The sequence below is a fragment of the Crassostrea angulata genome, chromosome 5 (assembly GCF_025612915.1).
Source record: "Crassostrea angulata isolate pt1a10 chromosome 5, ASM2561291v2, whole genome shotgun sequence".
NCBI classification, from domain to species: Eukaryota; Metazoa; Mollusca; class Bivalvia; order Ostreida; family Ostreidae; genus Magallana; species Magallana angulata.
Genome location: NC_069115.1, coordinates 43,565,410 through 43,586,929, shown reverse-complemented (window position 1 = coordinate 43,586,929; position 21,520 = coordinate 43,565,410). Strand labels below are relative to the sequence as shown.

The following is a 21,520-nucleotide window of genomic DNA, read 5'->3' as shown; positions in this document are numbered from 1 at the left end:
TTCCCTTATAACCACTTCCCTGCTTAAAGTATATGTAATGCTCACACATGATCACGAGTAAATATGCTATAGTTATCCTCTACCCATATAATCTGGGTGTGAAATTATTCAAGCAAATAAAACCAGGAACCCAATTTTCCAAACATTACTTATAGTGTTATTAAACATAGTATATATGCTGCAAAAATTAATCTCAATAAATTTTTTCACTAACTTTGAAAGTAAAAACGATAAAAAATTTAATGACATGAAACCTTTAAACAAAGACATACCTAAAACACACATACCACGTAGTCGTGGAAACCATATTCAATCCAAATATTACACATTTCTATATAAAATAGTCTGACTTGTTATCAAATGGATGTAGGAAAAGGGAAACGAACTGAAATCTGCATGTAAATCCAAAACGAGGCTCTTGAAACGCATTTACGGAAATAAGTTCGGAAATGTATCATTAAAGAACAAATGGATATCAACGAATGATGGTGTTTCATACTGTTCTATGTGTATTATACTTTCATATATTACCAGTGCATCATTAGAGCCATCCACTTGATCATAGTGTGGATACTATAGGACACCAAAGTATTTATATCGTCAATAAGTCTCTTTTAGAGGAAGTTTGAAACTGATATTTATTTCATTTATGTGAATAGCCATACTAAGAAGTACATAGCCGTTAAAGCTGACCTATAATTACGTTCTAAGCGTTATTGCAAAATACAAAGGAGTTGAATAAGGATACAGCTATGTTGCTTTCATTATGTGAAGCCGTGGAAGCTATTTGTAAGTCTGTAGCATGTCAGATTGTCATTTATGGTTGAATAAGTCAAACTTGTAAAAGGCAAACCATAGTTGATACAAATACGGTATAAAACTCATCTTCCTTCGTCTATCTGGTGCATTGCATTACATTTTCTATTTCATTTTTGTATGAATGTATATATAAAAGAGTAGCAAAATGCTAATGCTAGTTCTCCGTTTAATTTGATACCTGTCATCAATTTATTGCCTAAAAACCCTTCATACTCAAATGAATCATCAAAGACATTTATATGTGTATCATTTGAGTTTAAAAAAGTAAATCATAAATGATTGAAATTCTGACCATTTTGATTTACCATAATAAGAACAAGTTAATGACCTATCCCTATAAATATGACACACTTTTTAAATATTTTTGCTCAGTAGGAGTTATTTCCCCTATTAAAGAATCGACCAACCTTAATAAAGGAACACAGAACATCTGCGCTCCATGCTTGGCTTTGATAGAAAAAATCCCTGGTTTTTAACGTTAAGTGTAATATCTCTATACTAGCATGTGAAACTAATTTTTTAAGTGGAAATTAATTTTTAAAAAGTAATTTTGGGAAGTTTTTGTGTTGGTAATGCACTTATCTTTAATAACAAACTAAATTTAAGCTTTAAATATCTGCTTGCTAAATCTATACACGTTAATTTTGGTTTTTTTTTTAATGAAAATGGTTTATCATGAACAAATTAAGATGCTACGCAATATTTCTGTTAATATATAAAAATAAACTTGGTCTTATATTGATCTTGTCTACATTATGTCATTTGCCATGTCCGTGTCTTCAAGGAACTAAATGTTCTAAATCTACTAAGTGATTAATGTTTCTGACCGTTGAGTTTTGTCTCCTAAAATCGCCGATTTAACACAATAAAGCACATGCACATATTAAATAGAACATAACCGTTATCTATATATCAATAGTCATACTTATTCAATCTTTGATACCTGAAATTTCAGAATCCGGGATGTGTCATTGATATGGACAAAACTGACAAAACAGGCAATTTCAGAACTTATGTCACAATGAATACTATCTGAAATATACTTATTTCAAAATTAAGTTGATTATTCCCTCTGAGCGAAAGTGGAACTATTATTACTCTTTTTTTGCAATATTAACACATTACATGTCTGTGCGATATATAATTTATTGAAGACCTTTAAAGAGACTTGGACACGATTTGAGATCAAAAATTTTATTTTTATTTTTTATGTATAAAATAGTTTACTGTTGCATTTTAAATGATTGACCAAAATATTGAATGTTAAAGTCAAGTTACGAGCAAAACACAGAGGTAAGAATTGGTTGTTATGTAAACAAAGCTTATAGTTGTTTACAAAATATGTAATGTAGAGATTAACTATTTCTTAGACAAAATGACATGTAAAAAACAATTTAAACTAACTCAATATCTTCATAAATACCAGTATCAACAAAAGAAAGATACATTTGATTGAAACTTACACCAATACAACACATATGTAAAAAAAAAATGACAAAATTCGAGCTTTGTTTACAAAACAGAGAATAAGGAACTCTGTATCTTGCTTATAACTTGATATTTGACTTTCAAAATTTTGACATAGCATTAAAATCTTCTTTATTTATCAGTATAAACATTGAAAATGGAAAAAAAAATTGAAATATTTTGAGTCAAATCGTGTCCAAGTCCCTCTAATAATGAAGAAAAAGCAAAAGGCACCAATGACAAGTAAAGGTATGCCTTCCAAATCCTTTTGAATACAAAATGTGAGGTGTTTGTTAATATACCAGTATAAATCATGACAAAAAACTCAAAGATTACAATTGAATTTAACTTGATACTAATTTAGTTTTGGGTTTTTTTTTTTTTGGGGGGGGGGGGGTGTCTTTTTTTTCGGGGGGGGGGGGTAGTCTTTTTTTGTTTTTTTTGATTTGGGTTTTTTTTTTTTTTTACAATTTTGATTACGAAATCGTAGAAAGTTTGAAATAAAAATGCCTCGGATATTAAGACTGCGGCAAATTTCATTGACAGAAAGTCCACAGTGAAAAAATAGTACTTTGAAGATCATACAGAAACGTCTGAGCAAAAGCTCGATTTCACGATACGAGAAAATAACCATTTTAAGACAAGTTCTTTAAGATATTTAGCAACTGCTTTCTTTACAGTGACGATAACAAATATATATACTCACATTTCCCGGACTTTCTTTCTGTAGACGAATATGATAACAGCTAAGCAGATACCCAGGAGAATCAAGAACGCAAAGACGATCCCCACGATTTCCGGAGTATTGTCTTTTGCTGTTGAAAAGGTTAACATTTCATTATTGAATACCATTTGACGAACTTTATCTTAATTAATACACCAATCTTTTTCGAAAATTTCTGGCAAAGCTTGAAAAACACCTCAATTGTATTAAAACCACTGGTTGTTATATTTTGATATGAAATAAATCAATCTAATGGCAGAACAATCTTTACCAATGGGTGACTGTTTCTTCTCTTTCATGTTAAAAGGTAACTTAATAAAGCTGACCTTATATTTCAACATCTGATATATTGTCCAGCATTATATAAATAAATATCAAATGTTATAACAATTGTGCTTTATAGACACCTGTGAAATACATTCTTAGTTATTATTTGTCGGAAAGGCCAAAAATGTTGCGATTGTCAAAAGACATGTCAAGACGTAACACTTTGCAAGACATCACATTTTCAAAGAAACGGATAAATTTGTGCATTTGTCAAAAGTTGTGTAATGATACTTACGACATTCAGTGGATTGGAACTTTCTAATTGTGAAAATGTTGCCCTCTTGGTTTGATATGGAACTGAAAGCGTACATCTAAAATACAAAATAATCATTTAAATAAAAATAATCTTAATATGTAAAATCACCACTGCTTCCGGAATCACTACTGTTTCCGTAGATTTACGTATATTCATCAAACAATGTCTTATGGAATTAAATTTTTTCAGAATATGACTCAATTCTGGTTGTAATGCGCTTTCTGTTTTGATAAAAAGATACTTAATGTCGTATATAGAATTTTGCCTACGTCATAATACGACTAAAGTAAAAACGTACATGCATCAATCCGTCTGACCTTACGATTGAAATTTGACGAATTTGAAGTAAATCTAAAGGTAAAAAGTTTTATCAATAAATAAATTAAAAAATTAACTTAAAAGCGATATATTTGTTTTATACGATATAAAATGGTTCGAAACAGTTTATGCTTTTTATAAGCTGCATTGCAGTTTAAAAAGCGTAAATTGCATCAAACCATTTTATATCGCATAAAACAACATAAACTGAATTCATTATTTCTTAAATAAAGTAATAAATTGGATTTACAAACCTCAATAAAATACGAAGTTAACTGTTTAATATTCAAGTCATGTGTAAATTGTTTGCTTTGTGTTGCCCAGTACTCTGGTCTACTTATTGTATAAGTCCAAACTTCATTCTAAAAAGATACATTCACTGGTATCAAGAGTAATTCGGTTAGCATTCTTCACACGAAAAATCTCTGTAGAACTTAAGTAATTGGCATTTGTACATACAAACATTATTATTATCCCTACTATCACGCAATATTTTATAAAACAGTATTCATAATCAAAGAATTATGATCTATTACGAGTTATTGTATGTATACATGTGTTAATAAACAGAAAGATATTTTGAAATATGTTGCATTCTTATCAATAACTTAATATTTTTTCTTTTTAAATTATAAAGCTTATGAGTAGAACTTACGCCATCTTTATTTTTGAATTTGTATCCTGTTATAGGTCCATTCCGTGTCCTGACATCCGGCTCAAACCAAGTAATTTTAATTCTCTCACACGTATATTCTATAATCTTTGGTCCTTGCGGAGCTCCTAGTTCTGATAAAAGAAATTATTTTGATTGGCATCATAATGATCGCAAGCGTCTAGTATACAGTATATTATTTTCTTTATAATTACGTGAAAGGAACATGCATTCATACGAGGGCCAATAAAAACACGTAAACAATACTGCTGTCTACCGAAAAGTTTCATGTAAGTCATAACTAACACATCTATTTACGCAAATTATTTTTTAATAACCTATGTCATATTTGTATTATCGTGTGCTTTTTTACAGCTTTTTTCTATGTTTTCCTGATTCAAATCTATACAGCTTTCACTTCTCGTTGCTCTGTGACGTTCGGCGACGTCATACCGGTATGTTCTAGTCAATTAAATGAGGTCCATCTAATTTTAGTAAATGATTACTTTTCAACTAAACAATATATCCTGTTATAATTTGGTACACAGAATATCAATAAAAATAAAATTGATATTTCAATATTGATTCATTTGTTTAGGCTTAATTGATAGAATGTTATTTTTTTCGATATCACATGGTTTAATATAACATGGCCTTGACTTCAGTTTTGCAGTTTTTAATGATTCATAGATATACAAAAATATATTTATGTTTTATGCCAAAGTAATTAATATTATTGCTAAATTATGTCTACCTGTTTTTTTAAATGAATTTTCATACGCTGTTAAATATTGTTTATATATGTACTGTATTTTGCGCATGCACTGTGTTAAAATTTATGTTAAGTAGTATGAGATGAACTTAGTTTATTGCTAAAATAAAATTAGCCCTCTTGTGCCATTGAGAACCGCGACATACATATGAGCTGTCACCTAGCTATTATAAAGAATGCGATTGTTTCTTCGAACACACATTATCTTTAGATAACTTCATTATCTATCATTTTAAAGCGGAGTTTAAATTTTAACATGGCATTAAATTCCCTAATCTAAACATTAAATTATGTTCAATTCTTTAATTTCCGCAGAAATTCTTTTTTTCCAGAAAATCAAAGTATTCAGCCAATATCATCAGTTTAATGCAAAAAAATAATATAACTTATCCCCTATATCATGGCAAGTTTTTTTTTTTTAATTATGAAAATATTTCTTACTTCCTGCAGACGATGTGGTAAAAGGATACCGGCTAGGAGTCGCTGATCCAGCAGACGTGTGCGCTACAACAACTACAGTGTAGTTGTAATAGTTGTAAAGTCTGTTTTGGATGTTAAAAGAGGAAGCTAAAAAAGAAGCAGTGTGTATTTTGTAAATTTTCATTGATAGAAATTGAGCAATAACGACAAAAGAATTTAAACTTTAAAAATATACCAGATGTGGTTGAACGGCTCAGAACGCCTCCTTTGAGAGCGTCTTCTAGAGACACACTGTATTTTAAGTCATCTCCGGGGAAAGGTGGAGATGTCCACGTCACAACACGGCTTGATGTATCAATGTTAAAAGTTTCAAGTTTTACCGGATCTGGCTCTAAAATATTTCTTCAATTCGTTACATTATACCATTTTGTTTTCAATAAGCCTTATTTACATAACAATGGATAGGTTTGAAAACTACAAAAGAGTCTTCTTTTACAGCTGTCTCAAAACAAATTTAAATGGTAAGGGTTAAACCTTTACGCAATTTGACGTCATTCACTTTTGACATAATTCCGTATGAGTGAAATTGCTCTTTAGATAGTAAAAAAATATACATAGCCAATTCTTCTGGTCAAAACTGAAAAATCACTTTAAATGCAATTGACGTATGTCTGCTTTGATTGAAACAATCTTTACGTTCATTTCTTATCATATTAAGAAAAATAAAACACATCATCTTAGGATCCCATTATGACATTTAAGCTTACTTATGCTCTTTGTTGTTAGGGAGATAAGCCGCGGGATCTTTCCTTCTCCTGCTTCGTTGTATCCCACTACACTCAATCTATAGGTAGTGCCTAGTCTAAGGTTATCCACGAGTAGAGATATCCTCTTTTGGTGTTCCATAACAGTGGTGTCATTGCTTATCGTGCAAGTGTCATTTGGAGGACCCAAAAGTGTCTGCAACCATACAATTTAAGATTTATAGTGCAATGCTTTATTATTTAATTATATTCATCAGACATAAAGATAAACTAATTCTTCATATAGTCATTAGAATTTTATTTGTAATCAAGGCTCGGGAACAGCTTCAGGTTAAAGTTTCATTCAAATCTTATCATTGCTTGTTTGCTATTGATCCAAATGATGGTCATATAAACGTAATTGTTTATACATCAGAAGGGAAGGGCTATTTTTAAACGGTATTATTATTACGTTTACTTACATTATTGCAGACATCAAAACACAAATAGTAAATTCGACAGTTCGTAATATTTGGACCACTCTCTAGCACAGCTCTGTAGGCTTTCATGTTTCCATTTGGATGTGAAGGTCGGTCCCATAAAATGACAGCACTTTTAATTGTTTGGTTATTGTATGATGGCGTATGTACGTCCACTTGACCTGGTGCTGTTCGAATAACAAAAATTATTGACGATTGTCAGAACTTTATGAAAGAAAATATAAACTGCGTAGTAATTTTCTAATGATTCATTTTGCTTTGTTTTGCCTATTATGTGGGGATGTGTCGATAATATGTGTATATATCTAATTTACATATAAACACGCAATATTAAAGGTTTTATGCTACAAACAAAATATTGATGTATAACTTGTACCAATACGGTAAAAACGAATTTTGCATTTGAATGATTATTTGAAAAATGTGTTTTTATTACTGTCAGGCAATGTTGTTATATCTTGTAGAGTTACATTCAACGAGCTGTTGAAAGCGTCATTGACAGTGAATACAGCTATCTTGTATTGGGCCCCTACAAAAAATAAACAATACATATACAAAAGAAAAAAAATATGTTAATTTTCAATTGCCTCTTCCATCAGATCGAACCTACTAAAATACTAAAAAAAATTGCACATTTCTTCTTAGTAACTCACTTACTAACTTACTAAACATGTACACAAAGTTTGACTGAATTCTGATTATTAAATGGTTATATATCAACCAAAAAGCAACATTTTACAAACCTTGTGAATAATAATATTATTTCACTTAAATTTGCTCTATAATATTTTTAGTAAATAATAAGATCTATTTTTCTTCGAAGGGCTACATAATAAACCAATTCACTACAAAAATGTCCCTTGGCCGCCATCTTTGGGGGAAACCCATATATTTCTCACAGTAGCCTTTGTACTTTAGAGTACTTTAGTACGTTTCCGCTGTGAATTTTGATTGCCCCAAATATGGCAAACACACATCGAAGGAATAAATTAAATTACAAGAGATTTTTTTCACAGGACGCCCAAATATTTGGTTGAATAAAAAAGGGAAAAGTTGTTTTTTCCCTTTTGACCTTTGGGTTGACCCCACAAAGGGGAACAACTTTTTTGCAAAGTGTGGATTGGACTATTTACACGACAAAAATTTGGTTGCTTTCCTCACGTAAATCACAGGAACAAAGAGATGAGTCAAAATGTATATGTAATGCCTTTTCGTAAAAAGACGATTCTGATCATGCAGGAGAGTTGTTTGGTCACTAAACAGGACTGGGAATCAATGCGTAAAATATACACATTAAAAATATATCAATATAGTATACATGTTACCCTTTATAAAGTGTTCCTTTCATTATAACTTACAAGTTGTAACAACTTTGTTTCAAAATTTTGGAATTTCCCAAATGGAAAGAATCATACGCAATCATACTTAAACAAAATCATTTTCATTAGGTTTTTTTTTTTAATACATGCAACTCTTTTCCTACAAATATTGTCTTAAAAAAATATCGCACTTAATCGATGGATGCGTATTTCCAGTCCAAACTAGACTGTAGAAGATAAAAGAAGAATATTAAAGTAAGTACCTGGATAAATATGTCTCTCAAGGACATAGATGTTGGAATTCATATTCTTTAAGAGTTTTACTTTCACAATGTACCCCTTTTCGTCTGGATACAACTTGTACATGATGTGAAAGAGGTAACCTATGATGTCACCATTAGGCATGTCCGTGTCTGTCACATTTATTGAGATGTTTCTCTGTCCAACGTCAACTACCTCAACAGCCACTGGCGGACCTGGTACTGTAATATGCAAATTTGATTTTTCTTACTTAAATGCTTAATCAATTATTTCTTCAATTTGCAAATACCGTTGCATTTTAAAAAGAGTTTTAATGAAGACATTTATCTTCAGTGCCATAAAGTTTAGACAAGCTCATTTTTTATATCATTCTAAATATTCCAACCGAGGCAAGCTTTTATTGTTCTCAGTATCACTTTCATAGGAATAGCAAACAATAGTTTATGATCTAAAAAAAAACAGTAGTAAATAACTTAAAGTGAAAAAAACAGTAGTAAATAACTTAAAGTGAATTTAATGTTTAAACTTGACTTTATAAACATTTTTAATATATATCATATGATGAATCGTATTATTAAAGTAGAATAGTCAAACACATACCCGTCGATTCTGTTCGAATATTTAGGGTTGCCTCTGAACTGTTACTTGCATATGGTCCGTTTGTTTGTTGAATCACGGTAAACATGTAACTTCTACCTGGTTTTAGATCAGTTAATGAAAGAGATGTTTCGTTTGTTGAATTTGGTATGGACATATTATCGTGACCCTTTAGATATATGTAATATAAATCAACGTCCGGATTTCTAGGCGTCCAAATAATCGTGACGTTTGGTGCTTCATAAGGTGTAATGTTGAATTCAGGCGTCAGTGGAGCTGAAATAAACAACAAATAGCGCAAAATAAGTTGGGGTTAAGACCCTTACTAAGTCAAATATACATCATCATGAAATTGGTAGCACCAACTTATGCTCAGACTTAGGTGTTAATTAAGTATGTGGGATATCTCTTAAAGGGATGGAGATAAAATACTTAACTAAATGTTTTCATATATTTTCCTTATCGTTTATGCTTATAATGATTAAAAGAAAAACTTGAATAAGCCGAGTAATCTCCTGTTTACGTTATTACTTCCATTATTTTGTGTGAAATTGGCATTTTTCTCAATATTTCTTGTATAAACACAAAATTTTCCTGTCAGAATTTAGCTGACACTACTTTTCTGAATGGCCAAATAAATTGAACTGGCCAAGTTAATTGAATTGCAGGTTTTAAAAAAGTCTTTGATAAAACAATTGCGTTTACATATATTATATTTCATTATGTCCGTTTACAAAGCAAAGAGCAGCATCGTAATTTCCGTGAAAGCTTAAGAATAATTTCTACTACTTACCTGTTCTTATGAAAGATACATCAGACATTACTATCTCTATCCTGTCGTCTCGTCCCTTGACGATCGATGTAACCTGTATAGACTGGACCTCTCCGTTCGACAAGTTTGTGATGAGTTGGGGTGGGGAAGTAATATTTGGTAACGTCGTAATGTTGAATATGACCTCATAATAAACGTCAACACCGCTGATGTCTACCGTCGTCCAATCCACCAAGATTGAATTATCAGTGACGTTTTTTAACGTGACCATAGCTTTGAATTCATTAACTGAAAGTGAAGAAAAGGCGTTCTGTTTATACATGTAAATTTTGTTTGTATTCAAGAGAATCAGTTTCCCCTCATCTTCTCCTACGAATAGTGCAATAAAAAACGTAAAAAAATTTCATTTTTGATGTCCAAATGAATTAAAAGCATTCATGATCAGATACTGACAAGAAAATATGATTAGAATACTGTGGAATCATCATTGTTCATGGGGTGCCAATGTTCGTGGCTTTCATGGGTAATCCTTGACCACAATTTTACATCTTCAAAAACGTATCTAAAAATATCTGTTTAATATTTATAAAAAAAAAAAACTATCTCAAACTTGCTACCAACGAAATAACATCCCAACGATCCAGGAACAGTTTGGCAACAACGAATATTGACCCCAACAAATGAAAATTATTCCACAGTACTAGATAGTGAATTATATACGCATCACAGGCAAATGCAATTAAAGTTCTAAAAAGGGGGCTTTCTTTCTATTCATTTATTTTATTTTAGTGAATACGTAAATATGCTTCATGTAATCTATCATTCCATTAGAGAATGGATGATTTGCAATACCCTAGATGCACAGAGAAAGATTGGATAGATGATAGTTAGTTATTCCTAATACATGTATTTTTAGCAGAACGTACTGGAAAGCTGAGTAAAACTAAATGTCTATAAATGTTAAAACATCAAGAAGATTGGTGCATCGCATATAGTTTCAATTTGTTCACTGCGGTTATTAATTTTAAGTTGTATCACTGATGTACACTTAAAAACAATGCGAGTGATGATCATATTGCTAAAAGAGGCATGGTCATAATTTAAGATGAAACTTTTCTTTTGTTTACTTTTTTTTTTTAGAGTTTACACATATCCACTTGGGTATTTCTAACGATCTTTCAAAGTTTGAATGTCTGCTCATCAGTTCTATGCGAGATACATGTAGCTCACATAATGATATCATAGTAAAGTTCTATCATTCTCTCTGTTATTTAATATATATTCAAATATGCAAACAAAATCACGTCCCGAGCGTTGTTTACTTATCAAGTAATAGTAGCCTCTGAGTTTTGTTGACGACTGACACTAACATTTCGGATTGACTGTTAGAAATACTGTATACTCGGAAATATTCGCCCTCGTTGTCAGTGGGTAAATTTAAGACTGGGCGAATTTTAGTGTTCCAAGTTATTTCTTTAGTACACAAGCGAATTAAAGATGGGGGAAAGTGTTTGCAAGTGTAGAAGGGCGAAAATAACATGGGGCAAAAATAACCCTGTATACAGTACCTACAATGTGTTTAAGCATAACTTAAAAAGGGGGAATCGAACATCTTTTTTTTATTTTTTTTTTGTTTGTTTCAAATTCTGTCGTACACAATGCTGAAAACTATGTTTCTGATAGCACACCAAAATTTAAATGTTAGAAGGTATCCTATCAGTGAACTACACATCTCACAATGCTGAATGAAAGAGGTCATTTTTATAATATATAAGTGTAACAATCTCTATAGAATTGTATTGTTCGAAATATTCACGTACTTTTATACAATGAAAAATTCAATTCAAACTATTATTTGCCAGAATAAAAAAAACCAAATCATGACAATATGGACCTTCGTTTACACAAGTACCATGTAACTTGACAACGTGCAATTAGATTTTGGCTACACTTTGGAAATAACTCAGTAATTAAGGCATTCGAACAACAAGAATAAGAAACTAAAATCTGAACATTTAAACTCATATCAAGGCCATGTTCGATTATTGTTTCCCTTAGAAATACTGTCTCCTTACCACCAATACCAACGTCAAGGACAGTAATATAAAGTTATCGCAGTATAAACTGCGCTGACCAGTCTAGTAAATAAATGTGAATTACCTGATCGACAAATAGTATCGTTGACCAGCACAAATGTATCCTTACACTGACAAACTTCTAAAGTTGTGTTACACACTGAATTGGAAGCGGTGCAGTTATCGTTATGCGTACAGTTGGTTAAAATGATTGGTGCGAGCGTCGTCATTGGAATATACATCGTTGTGGTTTCCATGGTAGTCTGTTCTGTTTCCATTTCCGCTGTTGTCGTCATCATTACCGTGGTTGTTGCATTGGTAACCATGGCAACTGTTACATTTGTGGATGACTCTGTGGTGTCGGCTTCCATTGCGGTGCTGGTTTCTGTGGTTACGCTTGTGACAGCTTCTGTTGTGGTGTCTTCAGCCACCGTGGTTTCTGTAACATGCATACAGGTGGTATATAAAGAGTTACCAAGGATACGTGTGAAATATATGTTTAAAGTTAATCATTTTACAGTAACATCATTTTGAGTAAGCTGTTAGAATTTTGATTTTAATCACCATTAGCAATACTTAAAATTATATTGCATATTATAGCTGCAAGATCAACATTTGACAAAAATAATTTCAATTAAAACATTAAATCTAACTGTAAATGAATTTATATTTTGAAAAGTTATAACGTAATCAGTACTAGTCATTCTTCCATACAACACAAGCTTCAGGCAACATTATGTAAACGAATGTGAACGATTCGAGTAATATTGCAAGTTTTTGATTCATTCTATAGAAGTAGTTTAAGATGTTGGGTACGACTAGTATAGCTAAGTGCTGGATAAAGATGTTTTATGACAACGTAAATTCTTTTTATGACAATGTAATATATATCATATAATGGAATAGTTATCTTACCATCTGTGACGTTTTGGGTGTTACCGCTGGGAATACTCTGAAATTGAAAAAAGGGAGTATAATGCATAATATACTAAAAACAGTTCAAATGATGAAACTTAATGATTCGTGACTTTTTCAATGCAAGCTAAGTTGCGTGCTGGTCAGCTTTTAAATTTCTGTATTGGAATTTACTATGAGTATATATCTATAATGTCAAATCAGTTTTGAAACAAATACAGTGTTGTATTTTCTTCTTAAATAATTACGGTAAGGATGTCCTTCTTTATAATCAAATATCAGCATTTCAGCTTTATCTCAAATAGAAACCATGTTCAATCATCAGAATGCTATCTCTTCCGATAAGCAGATAAATTAAATCAATTTAATACTTGAATTTTTATAAAAAGTCGACCTTTTATTATTCACATATGCGGATGACCTAATATATTGGACATATTTTGGGGAATGCTAGGTCATGGGTAAACTATGTTCAACTGAATCTTTTCTGAATGGGACAATACCACATCAGATGACACGTCATCAATGGAAATATATATCTCCAATAATATTCATTTTTTCAAGTAAAGAGTTACCCCCCACCCCCTCCCCCCAAAATACCTTAGTTTCTATGTAATCAAATAAACTTGATCTACATCAATATAGAGGAGAAATTATCTAAAAGCAGGAAGCTTTTTTCTGTTTCCCTGCATTTTCAATAAGGAAGAGTTCGTCCAATCTAATACAACCATACAATAACTTTTTTCATGTCAACATGTTAGAGTGATGAATTGCATACACTGTTTCTTTTGTATCCTTTTTAAACCCAACAAATAGCTGAGCTTTTCTGTTCTGAAATTCAATTTTGATATCATTTACATTGTTTCTTTGATGATCATAAAAATTTCTAATGCATATATCAGAAAACAACATATGCGTTTTCAGTAAATGATCTTACATGTACATATAACGAGGAAATCATACATATATTGAGGTTGATATTTATAATAAACTTCAGTAGAGATGCTTAATTGGCCTGCGCTTGAGTAGGTGTATTCTGGTACTTGATTTGTTCCGTACAGAAATAAACATTTTCATAGAATTCATTATATTATAGAGTATTGCCGTTTATAAGAATTGCTTAAGGGGGATGAGCGGCCATCTTGTACATTTGAGGATACGAATGTATTCATTTTTTGGACTGGCTTGTTTCTGCCCAAAACTGGCCAAAAATGTTTCCACACGATATAAAAGCAATAAATACGAGGCCCTACATGTCCTTTTGTTTGAAAAGTATGCATACAAGAACAGGAAAATGCCTTTTTAATCACTTAGAGCAGTTGAACTGCGCTACATACTTATTTTGAAGATTAAAAAATCTGAAAAAATATGAAGAGGGTTCATTGGTGTCCTCTCTACAATCATTTCTTGAGAAAAATGTCTAAGCTTGCTTACTTAAGTTGTAATTTTGTCTCAAAGTAAGGTACCCTATTCTTAAAATGGGCCTCAAAAACCACAAGCTATATTTGTCTGTGTCTATGGAGGTACATTGCAGATGCATTTGCATTGGAATATGATGTATTCTAATTTTAATTTAAGACAATCTCTTTTTTGGACCCCTATTCCACCTCTAAAAAGAATTTACTTTAATTTCAGTTATAGAACTAAAATATCCCCATTAAAAAAACATTGGACAGATATAGAGATGTATATCAAATACAAAACAGATTGTTTTTAATTGACATTTGTTTTTTTTTTTTCTTTGAAAATATAACGTCAATGTGTCTCCATAGACACAGGAGTTATTGAAGTATTGACTGGATTTTTCTTGTTCTAAAAATAGATTCCATGCCGACTGATAAAAATAGGGTATCCTATTTGGAGGCAAAGTTACAACTTAAAGGAGCAAAATTCCAAGTTTTTCTCAACAAATGGTTGTAAAGAGGACACCAATGAACCCCCTTCATTTTGTTTTCAGATTTTCAAATCTCCAAAATAAATCTGTAGCTGAGCAGTTCAACAGCTGTTATGAGTGATTAAAAAGACATTGTCCTGTTCTTGTATGCATACTATTCAAACAAAATGTCATGTATCTAGATGCGATAAAAAATAGCAAAAGAGAAAACATTTGACATACACATATTATGATATTAACATTTTCAAATAAAATCCCCTTAAAACTACATGTAACATCATTACTCGTTAAGATCCTTATTATGAATTTGGTGCATTTTACACAGGCACATGATTTTGAAAGAAAAAGATCTTATCAAATTTATAAACGCACAATTCATTTAAAAGACAATCTTAAATGTTTTATCACAAAGAATTTATTTTGAAAACAAGTAGAGCTATACATCATAAGCATTCTCGAATTTTTTCGTTTTAATTCTTATTATAAGCATGCATAACACACAGATGGGTACCCCCCAAAACAATGCATTGTAAACGATATTCAATATAACTTCTCGAGTCTTTTAATTTCGATTGCAATCATGTTTACCAATTACATGGGGATTTACTTTTAATATATATTGTAAGCAATATTTCTCGAGAATTTCTTTTGATTTTTTTACTCTATTGTGTTTGCGTTTCAAATGCATGGAATCCACCACCACCCCCACCACCCCTTTACCAATTCGAACCTCGTCCCTGTTGCATATTTATTTGTGCTCTGATAACAAACCTGTAGAATATATGCATATCAATAAAACGTTCTAACAGGTAAATGAGTAATTTTCAACCAAAAAAGCACTCAAATAATCATATACGTCAAGCCATCGAACTTACAACTGGCCTGCGATATTTTGTTAAACAAAGTATATCCACGGATATACTAGCATTGTGTCATCGTCTAGTTTTTGAAGACATAGTATATCCGCGTCTATAAACCATTGTTGTATTCACCGGATACAATGTATGTACAAGACCGAGAAGTCCCGGTATCTCATTTTCTCACAGTACGATATGCATGTACTGGCATAACGGGGGTTGTAGAGAGATAGAGTTAAGTGTTATGAATCATTGTTGTTGAACTAAGCCTCTATACATTGAAGAACCATTTAACATTGTAAAGCTCTGTCTACATAGTCAGTAAATTGCTTCCTTGTTGATGTGGGCTTTTTCCTGTGAAAAAATCACATTTAGTCATTTACATTCATCATTCATGTATTGTATACAGGGTTATTTTAGCTACATCGTGTATTTTTCGCCCTTCTGTTTTTGCAAACGAATTCGGTTTGTCTTGAATTCTGAGAAAGGAAACTCTTTTTGATTAAGATTTTTTTTTTGAAATTGTTTATAAATAGCCCAGACTCGGTAGTAACAGCGAGAGCAAAAGAAGCGAAAATAATCGGGAGCGAATATTTACCTGTTTACAGTAGATTGTAGATCAAACTTAGTTGAACCATGGTTTTAAGAAAATGAGGTTATGCATTAAACTTTATTTTAAATATTATTGTATGAGAGTACACTCAAAACCATTATAGACCCTGCCTTTGGAAATATTTGGCTATGGGTGTGTTTTTACCAAGACTTCAGTGTGTTCTCTTTTTTTTTTTTTTAAAAAATCAGATTAATATTCTTAAATGCATACGGCTACATACTGACAAAATTGAATCATGATATATCATATTTAATAGCGTTCATATAATATATGCATTCCTTTGACTTTTATAAATAGCTTTAAGACGCTTTACTAATCAATGTTGAAATAATTGATTGACAAACAAATAATGTTGAGATTGTTGAAAGGTGTCTCATTTACACATATAAGGCTAAGTGAGCATGGATTGTACTTAACATATTCGAAACATTAGCTGCTTGAGGGGCACAGACGTGGCTGACTGATGCCAGCCTTCTATATATAGTGAAGTGTGAACTTCTATACAAGGAAGAATTTGCTGTTTCTTCTGCGAACTGATCGAATAAAGCTATAAACTACGTATTTTTTTAAAGGGATATGGTCGCGATTTTGGTCAAAATCCATTTTTCTGTTATTATTATTTACAATGCTTTGGGAATGCATTTCTAATGATCAAATGAAATTTGAGAGAGTCAGTCATTAAGTTATAAGCAAGATACAGAGCTATCGATTCTTTGTTATGTAAACAAGGCTCGTGTCCTGTTTTTGTTTAGATAGGTTAAATATACCAGTAAAAATTCTCTTTCAAGCTGATTGTCTATCTTGTTATTCATTTTAGGCATAAATAAACAGATTTAACACATTTGTTACGGTCTAAAATTGGGTTTTTTCACTTCAACATCCAAACTGTAAACAAAAGCTTTGTTTACATATTAAAGAATTGTAAACTATGTAACTGGCTTATAACTCTACGAATGACACTCATATTTTAGTTTCATAATAAAAATGCCTTACTTAAGCATTGTAAACATTAAAATAATTTTTGATAAAAAATCGTGACAATGCCCCTTTAAATCATATGGATAATTGTAGAAGGATTCAGAGAGATTTATAAATGTTTCCTTTGGTTGTTCATTTAAACAATAGAGTGTTGTTTCATCAAGCTTTTCATGAGACTATGAAGGGAGCAATCACAAAATGAATCTTTTTTTGCAATGCTTGCTACCTTCATGTCCGCAAGAACCACCTAAGAAAGAATTTTATTGTTTAAGTGCATGTACGTATTTGTAATTTAAGTTGTTGACTTGTAAACGAAACAGTAGATAATTCTTATGCCTATGGACAAAAATACACTTCAGTGAAAACACCCCTGCTAACTACTTTAAGACATTTGATGTTTCAAATGCTTACCTGTGAATATATCAAGTTAAATATTTAGTTTTTAAACAATCCTATGGCCATAATGGAATATCATTGCATTTTCCAAAAGGATTAAACTAGCAAAATATACTTTTATCAATAATGTGTTTAAATTTGATATTTGAAAACTCAACAATAACTTTTAGTTAACTCGAAATATGTACACTAATGTTTGTTGTTTTAAACGAATTAACAGTGAACTAATGATTTTAAAACATTTTGATTTTTTTACATATTTCAATAAAAAAGCAGTAAAAGGGTTTTTCCCCATAAAGTACAAATAGATAGTAACTCTGTTCTATTTATATTCAGGTGTCTGGCTATTCGAAGACATTGTAAACATTGCTGTGTATCTTTGTAGCTTTGATAGAGTGGGTGGGTTAACATTTACGTCACTCAATCGCATGACAAAATTGTAATTATTTTTTATCCCACTTAGGTTATCAGTTAGTCATATCACCTTTCCTTACAAGAAATATGACATATACAAAGCTGAATTGTCACTCTTACTCTAATTGCTTACTTCCCAATTTGGACATTATCAAAGTACTATGTATCATTGCTATGAACAATCTGACGGTAGATTAGGGCGTATTATATATTGAAGTGTCAACGTAGCTTAAATTTGTCATTATTCAGTACTTTTAAACATATTACATTAATGCCATTTTTCCCATAAGGCACTGACGGTGTATGGAATATACACGGTCTCCACGTGACTGTTTGTTAACCAATGATTTCCTTACAATCTAGCAGGGGGTAAAATGTTTTAGAATACGAAGCATTGGTGTACTAAAATTATACTATATCTCATTGGCATAGCTCAGATGTTCATCACCAGAATCTACTCCGGATACTTATATAATGTTTGCGGTGCAAGGCAACACCTATAAATCACCATTGTTTTTTTTTTAAATATAGGCATACACATATATATATATAAAAGACACGACATTTATAAATTTTCAGCTTTTTCTTCTTTATGTCCGCGTCTTTTCATGTGATAACTTTTTTTTTATCAAGACCCGGCTGTACATCCGCTGATTTTATTTGATAAAAATGAATCACTTCAAGGATAAAAAACAATTGTATTATTGCCTGCGTTAAATTTTTTGTTCTATTATATAATTTCATACCGGAATACGAGTTTAAGAATTATGTAAGGTTAGTATCCAGTTTCCTGGTTATTAGTTTGATCAGCAGTGACCGGAAGTTGGATGTGTCAAAGTGTATTTTGAGTACTGCGCAATCATGTCAAATAATTCATAACATACAAAGGGTATCAAATGTTACTATGTAAAATTAGAGATCTGGCTCTGACTATCAAAACGTTTAGAGGTATACTCTGTAGAACAATTTATTACTATAATACATGTAAGTATTGTGGTTTCCAAAAAAAGATTAATTCACGGACAATTAAGTTTCTTCCAGTACGATTTTAGCCTGTTTTTTATTTTATTTCTTAGATCACTCAAACAACGCAACGCGTAAAAAATAATGATAAAATCACAGTCATCTAGCAACACTTAACATTATAATGTATATGCTGTTCATATGGTATGGAATACAGCGAGACAAATGCCCCAAAAAAATCGTGTTTTTTAATGATAAAATATAACATACACTGTATATAATTGTATATTGATTTAGTATGCATATCCTGAGAAGGACAACGAATGCCCAGTGACGACAAAAACGTGTACATAACCAGAGATCACAGAAGCAAAAATAGTCCAGAAAAACCAAACCCTTCAAAATTTGTAATATATACAGTTTATTTTAAGAACAGAACAGAAAATCTTTATATCACGATTCTCTAGTCGTGAAATTGTTTGCATGTAAAGCGCATCAGAACTAGTTATGTTTTAACTTTAATTGGGATATACATGTAAAATCACTGTTTGTTAATTCAAGTGATGCTGAAAAAAAATCATAATCGAATAATCAAATGATTATGAAGAGGAACAACTGTTCAATTGTATTGTTTCCGTGTTTTAAACTCCACGAAATTTTCAAAAATCATGAATGCGATACCTCTATAATTCGCATCGCATCATGTTTTGAGTTCAGCCTTTTCAAAATATAAATTCTACTAGCACGGTCCCTAACTAATACCGTTAGATACGATTTAACTTTAAATAATTCATCTTGAATCCTAAGTACATATCATTTCCCATTGTTTTAACTTTCTGTGTTATTTACATGTAATACTACGAATCGATTTTGTTATGTATACTCCGATACATTTCACCAATGACTATTCTAATATTTAATCGTACAATTGATAATAATTACATAAACATAAGGAATCAATTTTTGAGAATTATGAGGTGATCAAATACGTTTGGGATTGGTCCAATCAAATAGAGTCCGAAGTGCTTTATGATAGATTTGAAGACTACAATGTTGTTGTGTACATATGCATGTATGTATGGCTTTTCTTGAGTGAAAGTACCCGCCCCATTTCTGATTTCGATTATTATAATTTCCAAGATTTAAAAGTCTTCAATTTTGAACCATCAGTATTAGAGATGCACACGTACATGACTTAAGATAGTGTTTGTAATTTATCTGTTTTTGTAAATAATCTGTTTAGTTATCTCTCTCTCTCTCTCTCTCTCTCTCTCTCTCTCTCTCTCTCTCTCTCTCTCTTTCTCTCCATAGATAAACATATGTCGAAAAAAAAACCAGTTTGAATCAATAAAAAAACACAATGTAGGGCTTTGGGGAAACACAAAAGAAATTGTGACACCACAGTCAATTGTGGGCGGTTTTTAAAAACCAACCTTGAAAATATATATCATTTGAATTTTATGCAAAAGACATGCCAACCAATGCATACATTATCTTCAATTTACTTCCTCTTAAAGCTGTACATAGCTTTTAAACCTTTGTTTAATTGTTTGTATTGCCAGGTGCACGTTTACATTTGAAATTCGTCTGCATATACTCGATAAGAGATGTTTATTTGTAATTCATTGAAAATGTCCTTAATTTCGTCCAAACAATTGAAAAGGAAGATTAGTTAATGTCGTGTATGTAGCTTCAAAACCCACAGTTTAAAAAAAATCAACATTATGATGATGCAAGCTATATATGTGTGTATGTATATAACTGAACATTTCCTGATGACTCAAATGTGTTGGATATGGCTGTAATAGAAAATTTTCCCCCCACTTAACAGAAAATGAAGCGCCCAGTGTTTAAGGCAGCAAATAAACGACTGAAAATTGTTTCGGTGTAAATTATCGTAAAGTTTCGAATTTGCATGTTTTGTTCCGGTGACATTTCGTAAACAAACTATAAAGATTACGGGTCTGATTGAAACAGGAAGCAATTGGGCGCGACGTGTAAAAATATTCTACTGGACAAGGAAATCAAAGAAATATAAAACCCAAATTCAAGACCGACACTAGAACAGAATCCAAGACTTACCCCGAACAACACAAATAAGACGAGTAGTCCTCGTAAAATCGCCATTATAGATGTAGTTCATGCCATGTTAAAACAAGCTTATCGACCAAGTAATCCCCTCTTCTTCATTTTCCTGTTATCCCGGGACTAAACTTCCGTCTCGTTGTTCACGTGGTTTTAGGGGAACTTGTTCATTTTCAATTTATCATACATACTTCTTAAAATATGGTCAGGGTGTTTGCATTATGAGATTGGGGTACACGTTTTTCGGACTTTTATGACTGGTGTGTATGTAGGGGGGAAGTCAGTTTTATATCATCTTCTATCTACTTGGCTGACCATAAAACTTTCACTCGAATTTACCGATAGGAGGAACTCTCGTTATTGTTAGCTTGTACTTTGAAGTA

General features: G+C 31.6%; 1 protein-coding gene across 3 annotated transcripts in view; it reads right to left on the bottom strand.

Annotated features, from left to right (window-relative positions):
* LOC128182868 (tyrosine-protein phosphatase 10D-like) overlaps positions 1-21,293 on the bottom strand; it is a 31,152-nt gene extending 9,859 nt beyond the window's left edge. For 2 of the 3 annotated variants that reach the window (XM_052851627.1, XM_052851629.1), the window contains exons 1-16: positions 21,135-21,293; positions 12,938-12,974; positions 12,108-12,461; positions 9,969-10,235; positions 9,179-9,451; positions 8,581-8,799; positions 7,435-7,527; positions 6,981-7,165; positions 6,523-6,715; positions 5,991-6,146; positions 5,777-5,902; positions 4,567-4,697; positions 4,166-4,273; positions 3,573-3,648; positions 2,993-3,101; positions 1,745-1,762 (exon numbers count right to left, since the gene is read on the bottom strand). In XM_052851627.1, coding sequence (XP_052707587.1) covers positions 1,745-1,762; positions 2,993-3,101; positions 3,573-3,648; positions 4,166-4,273; positions 4,567-4,697; positions 5,777-5,902; positions 5,991-6,146; positions 6,523-6,715; positions 6,981-7,165; positions 7,435-7,527; positions 8,581-8,799; positions 9,179-9,451; positions 9,969-10,235; positions 12,108-12,461; positions 12,938-12,974; positions 21,135-21,179 — 2,390 coding nt within the window. In that variant the 5' untranslated portion in view covers positions 21,180-21,293. The remainder of the gene's footprint in view (positions 1-1,744; positions 1,763-2,992; positions 3,102-3,572; positions 3,649-4,165; positions 4,274-4,566; positions 4,698-5,776; positions 5,903-5,990; positions 6,147-6,522; positions 6,716-6,980; positions 7,166-7,434; positions 7,528-8,580; positions 8,800-9,178; positions 9,452-9,968; positions 10,236-12,107; positions 12,462-12,937; positions 12,975-21,134) is intronic. The other variant, XM_052851628.1, reaches the window with a different exon arrangement.
* Positions 21,294-21,520: the final 227 nt, after the last annotated feature.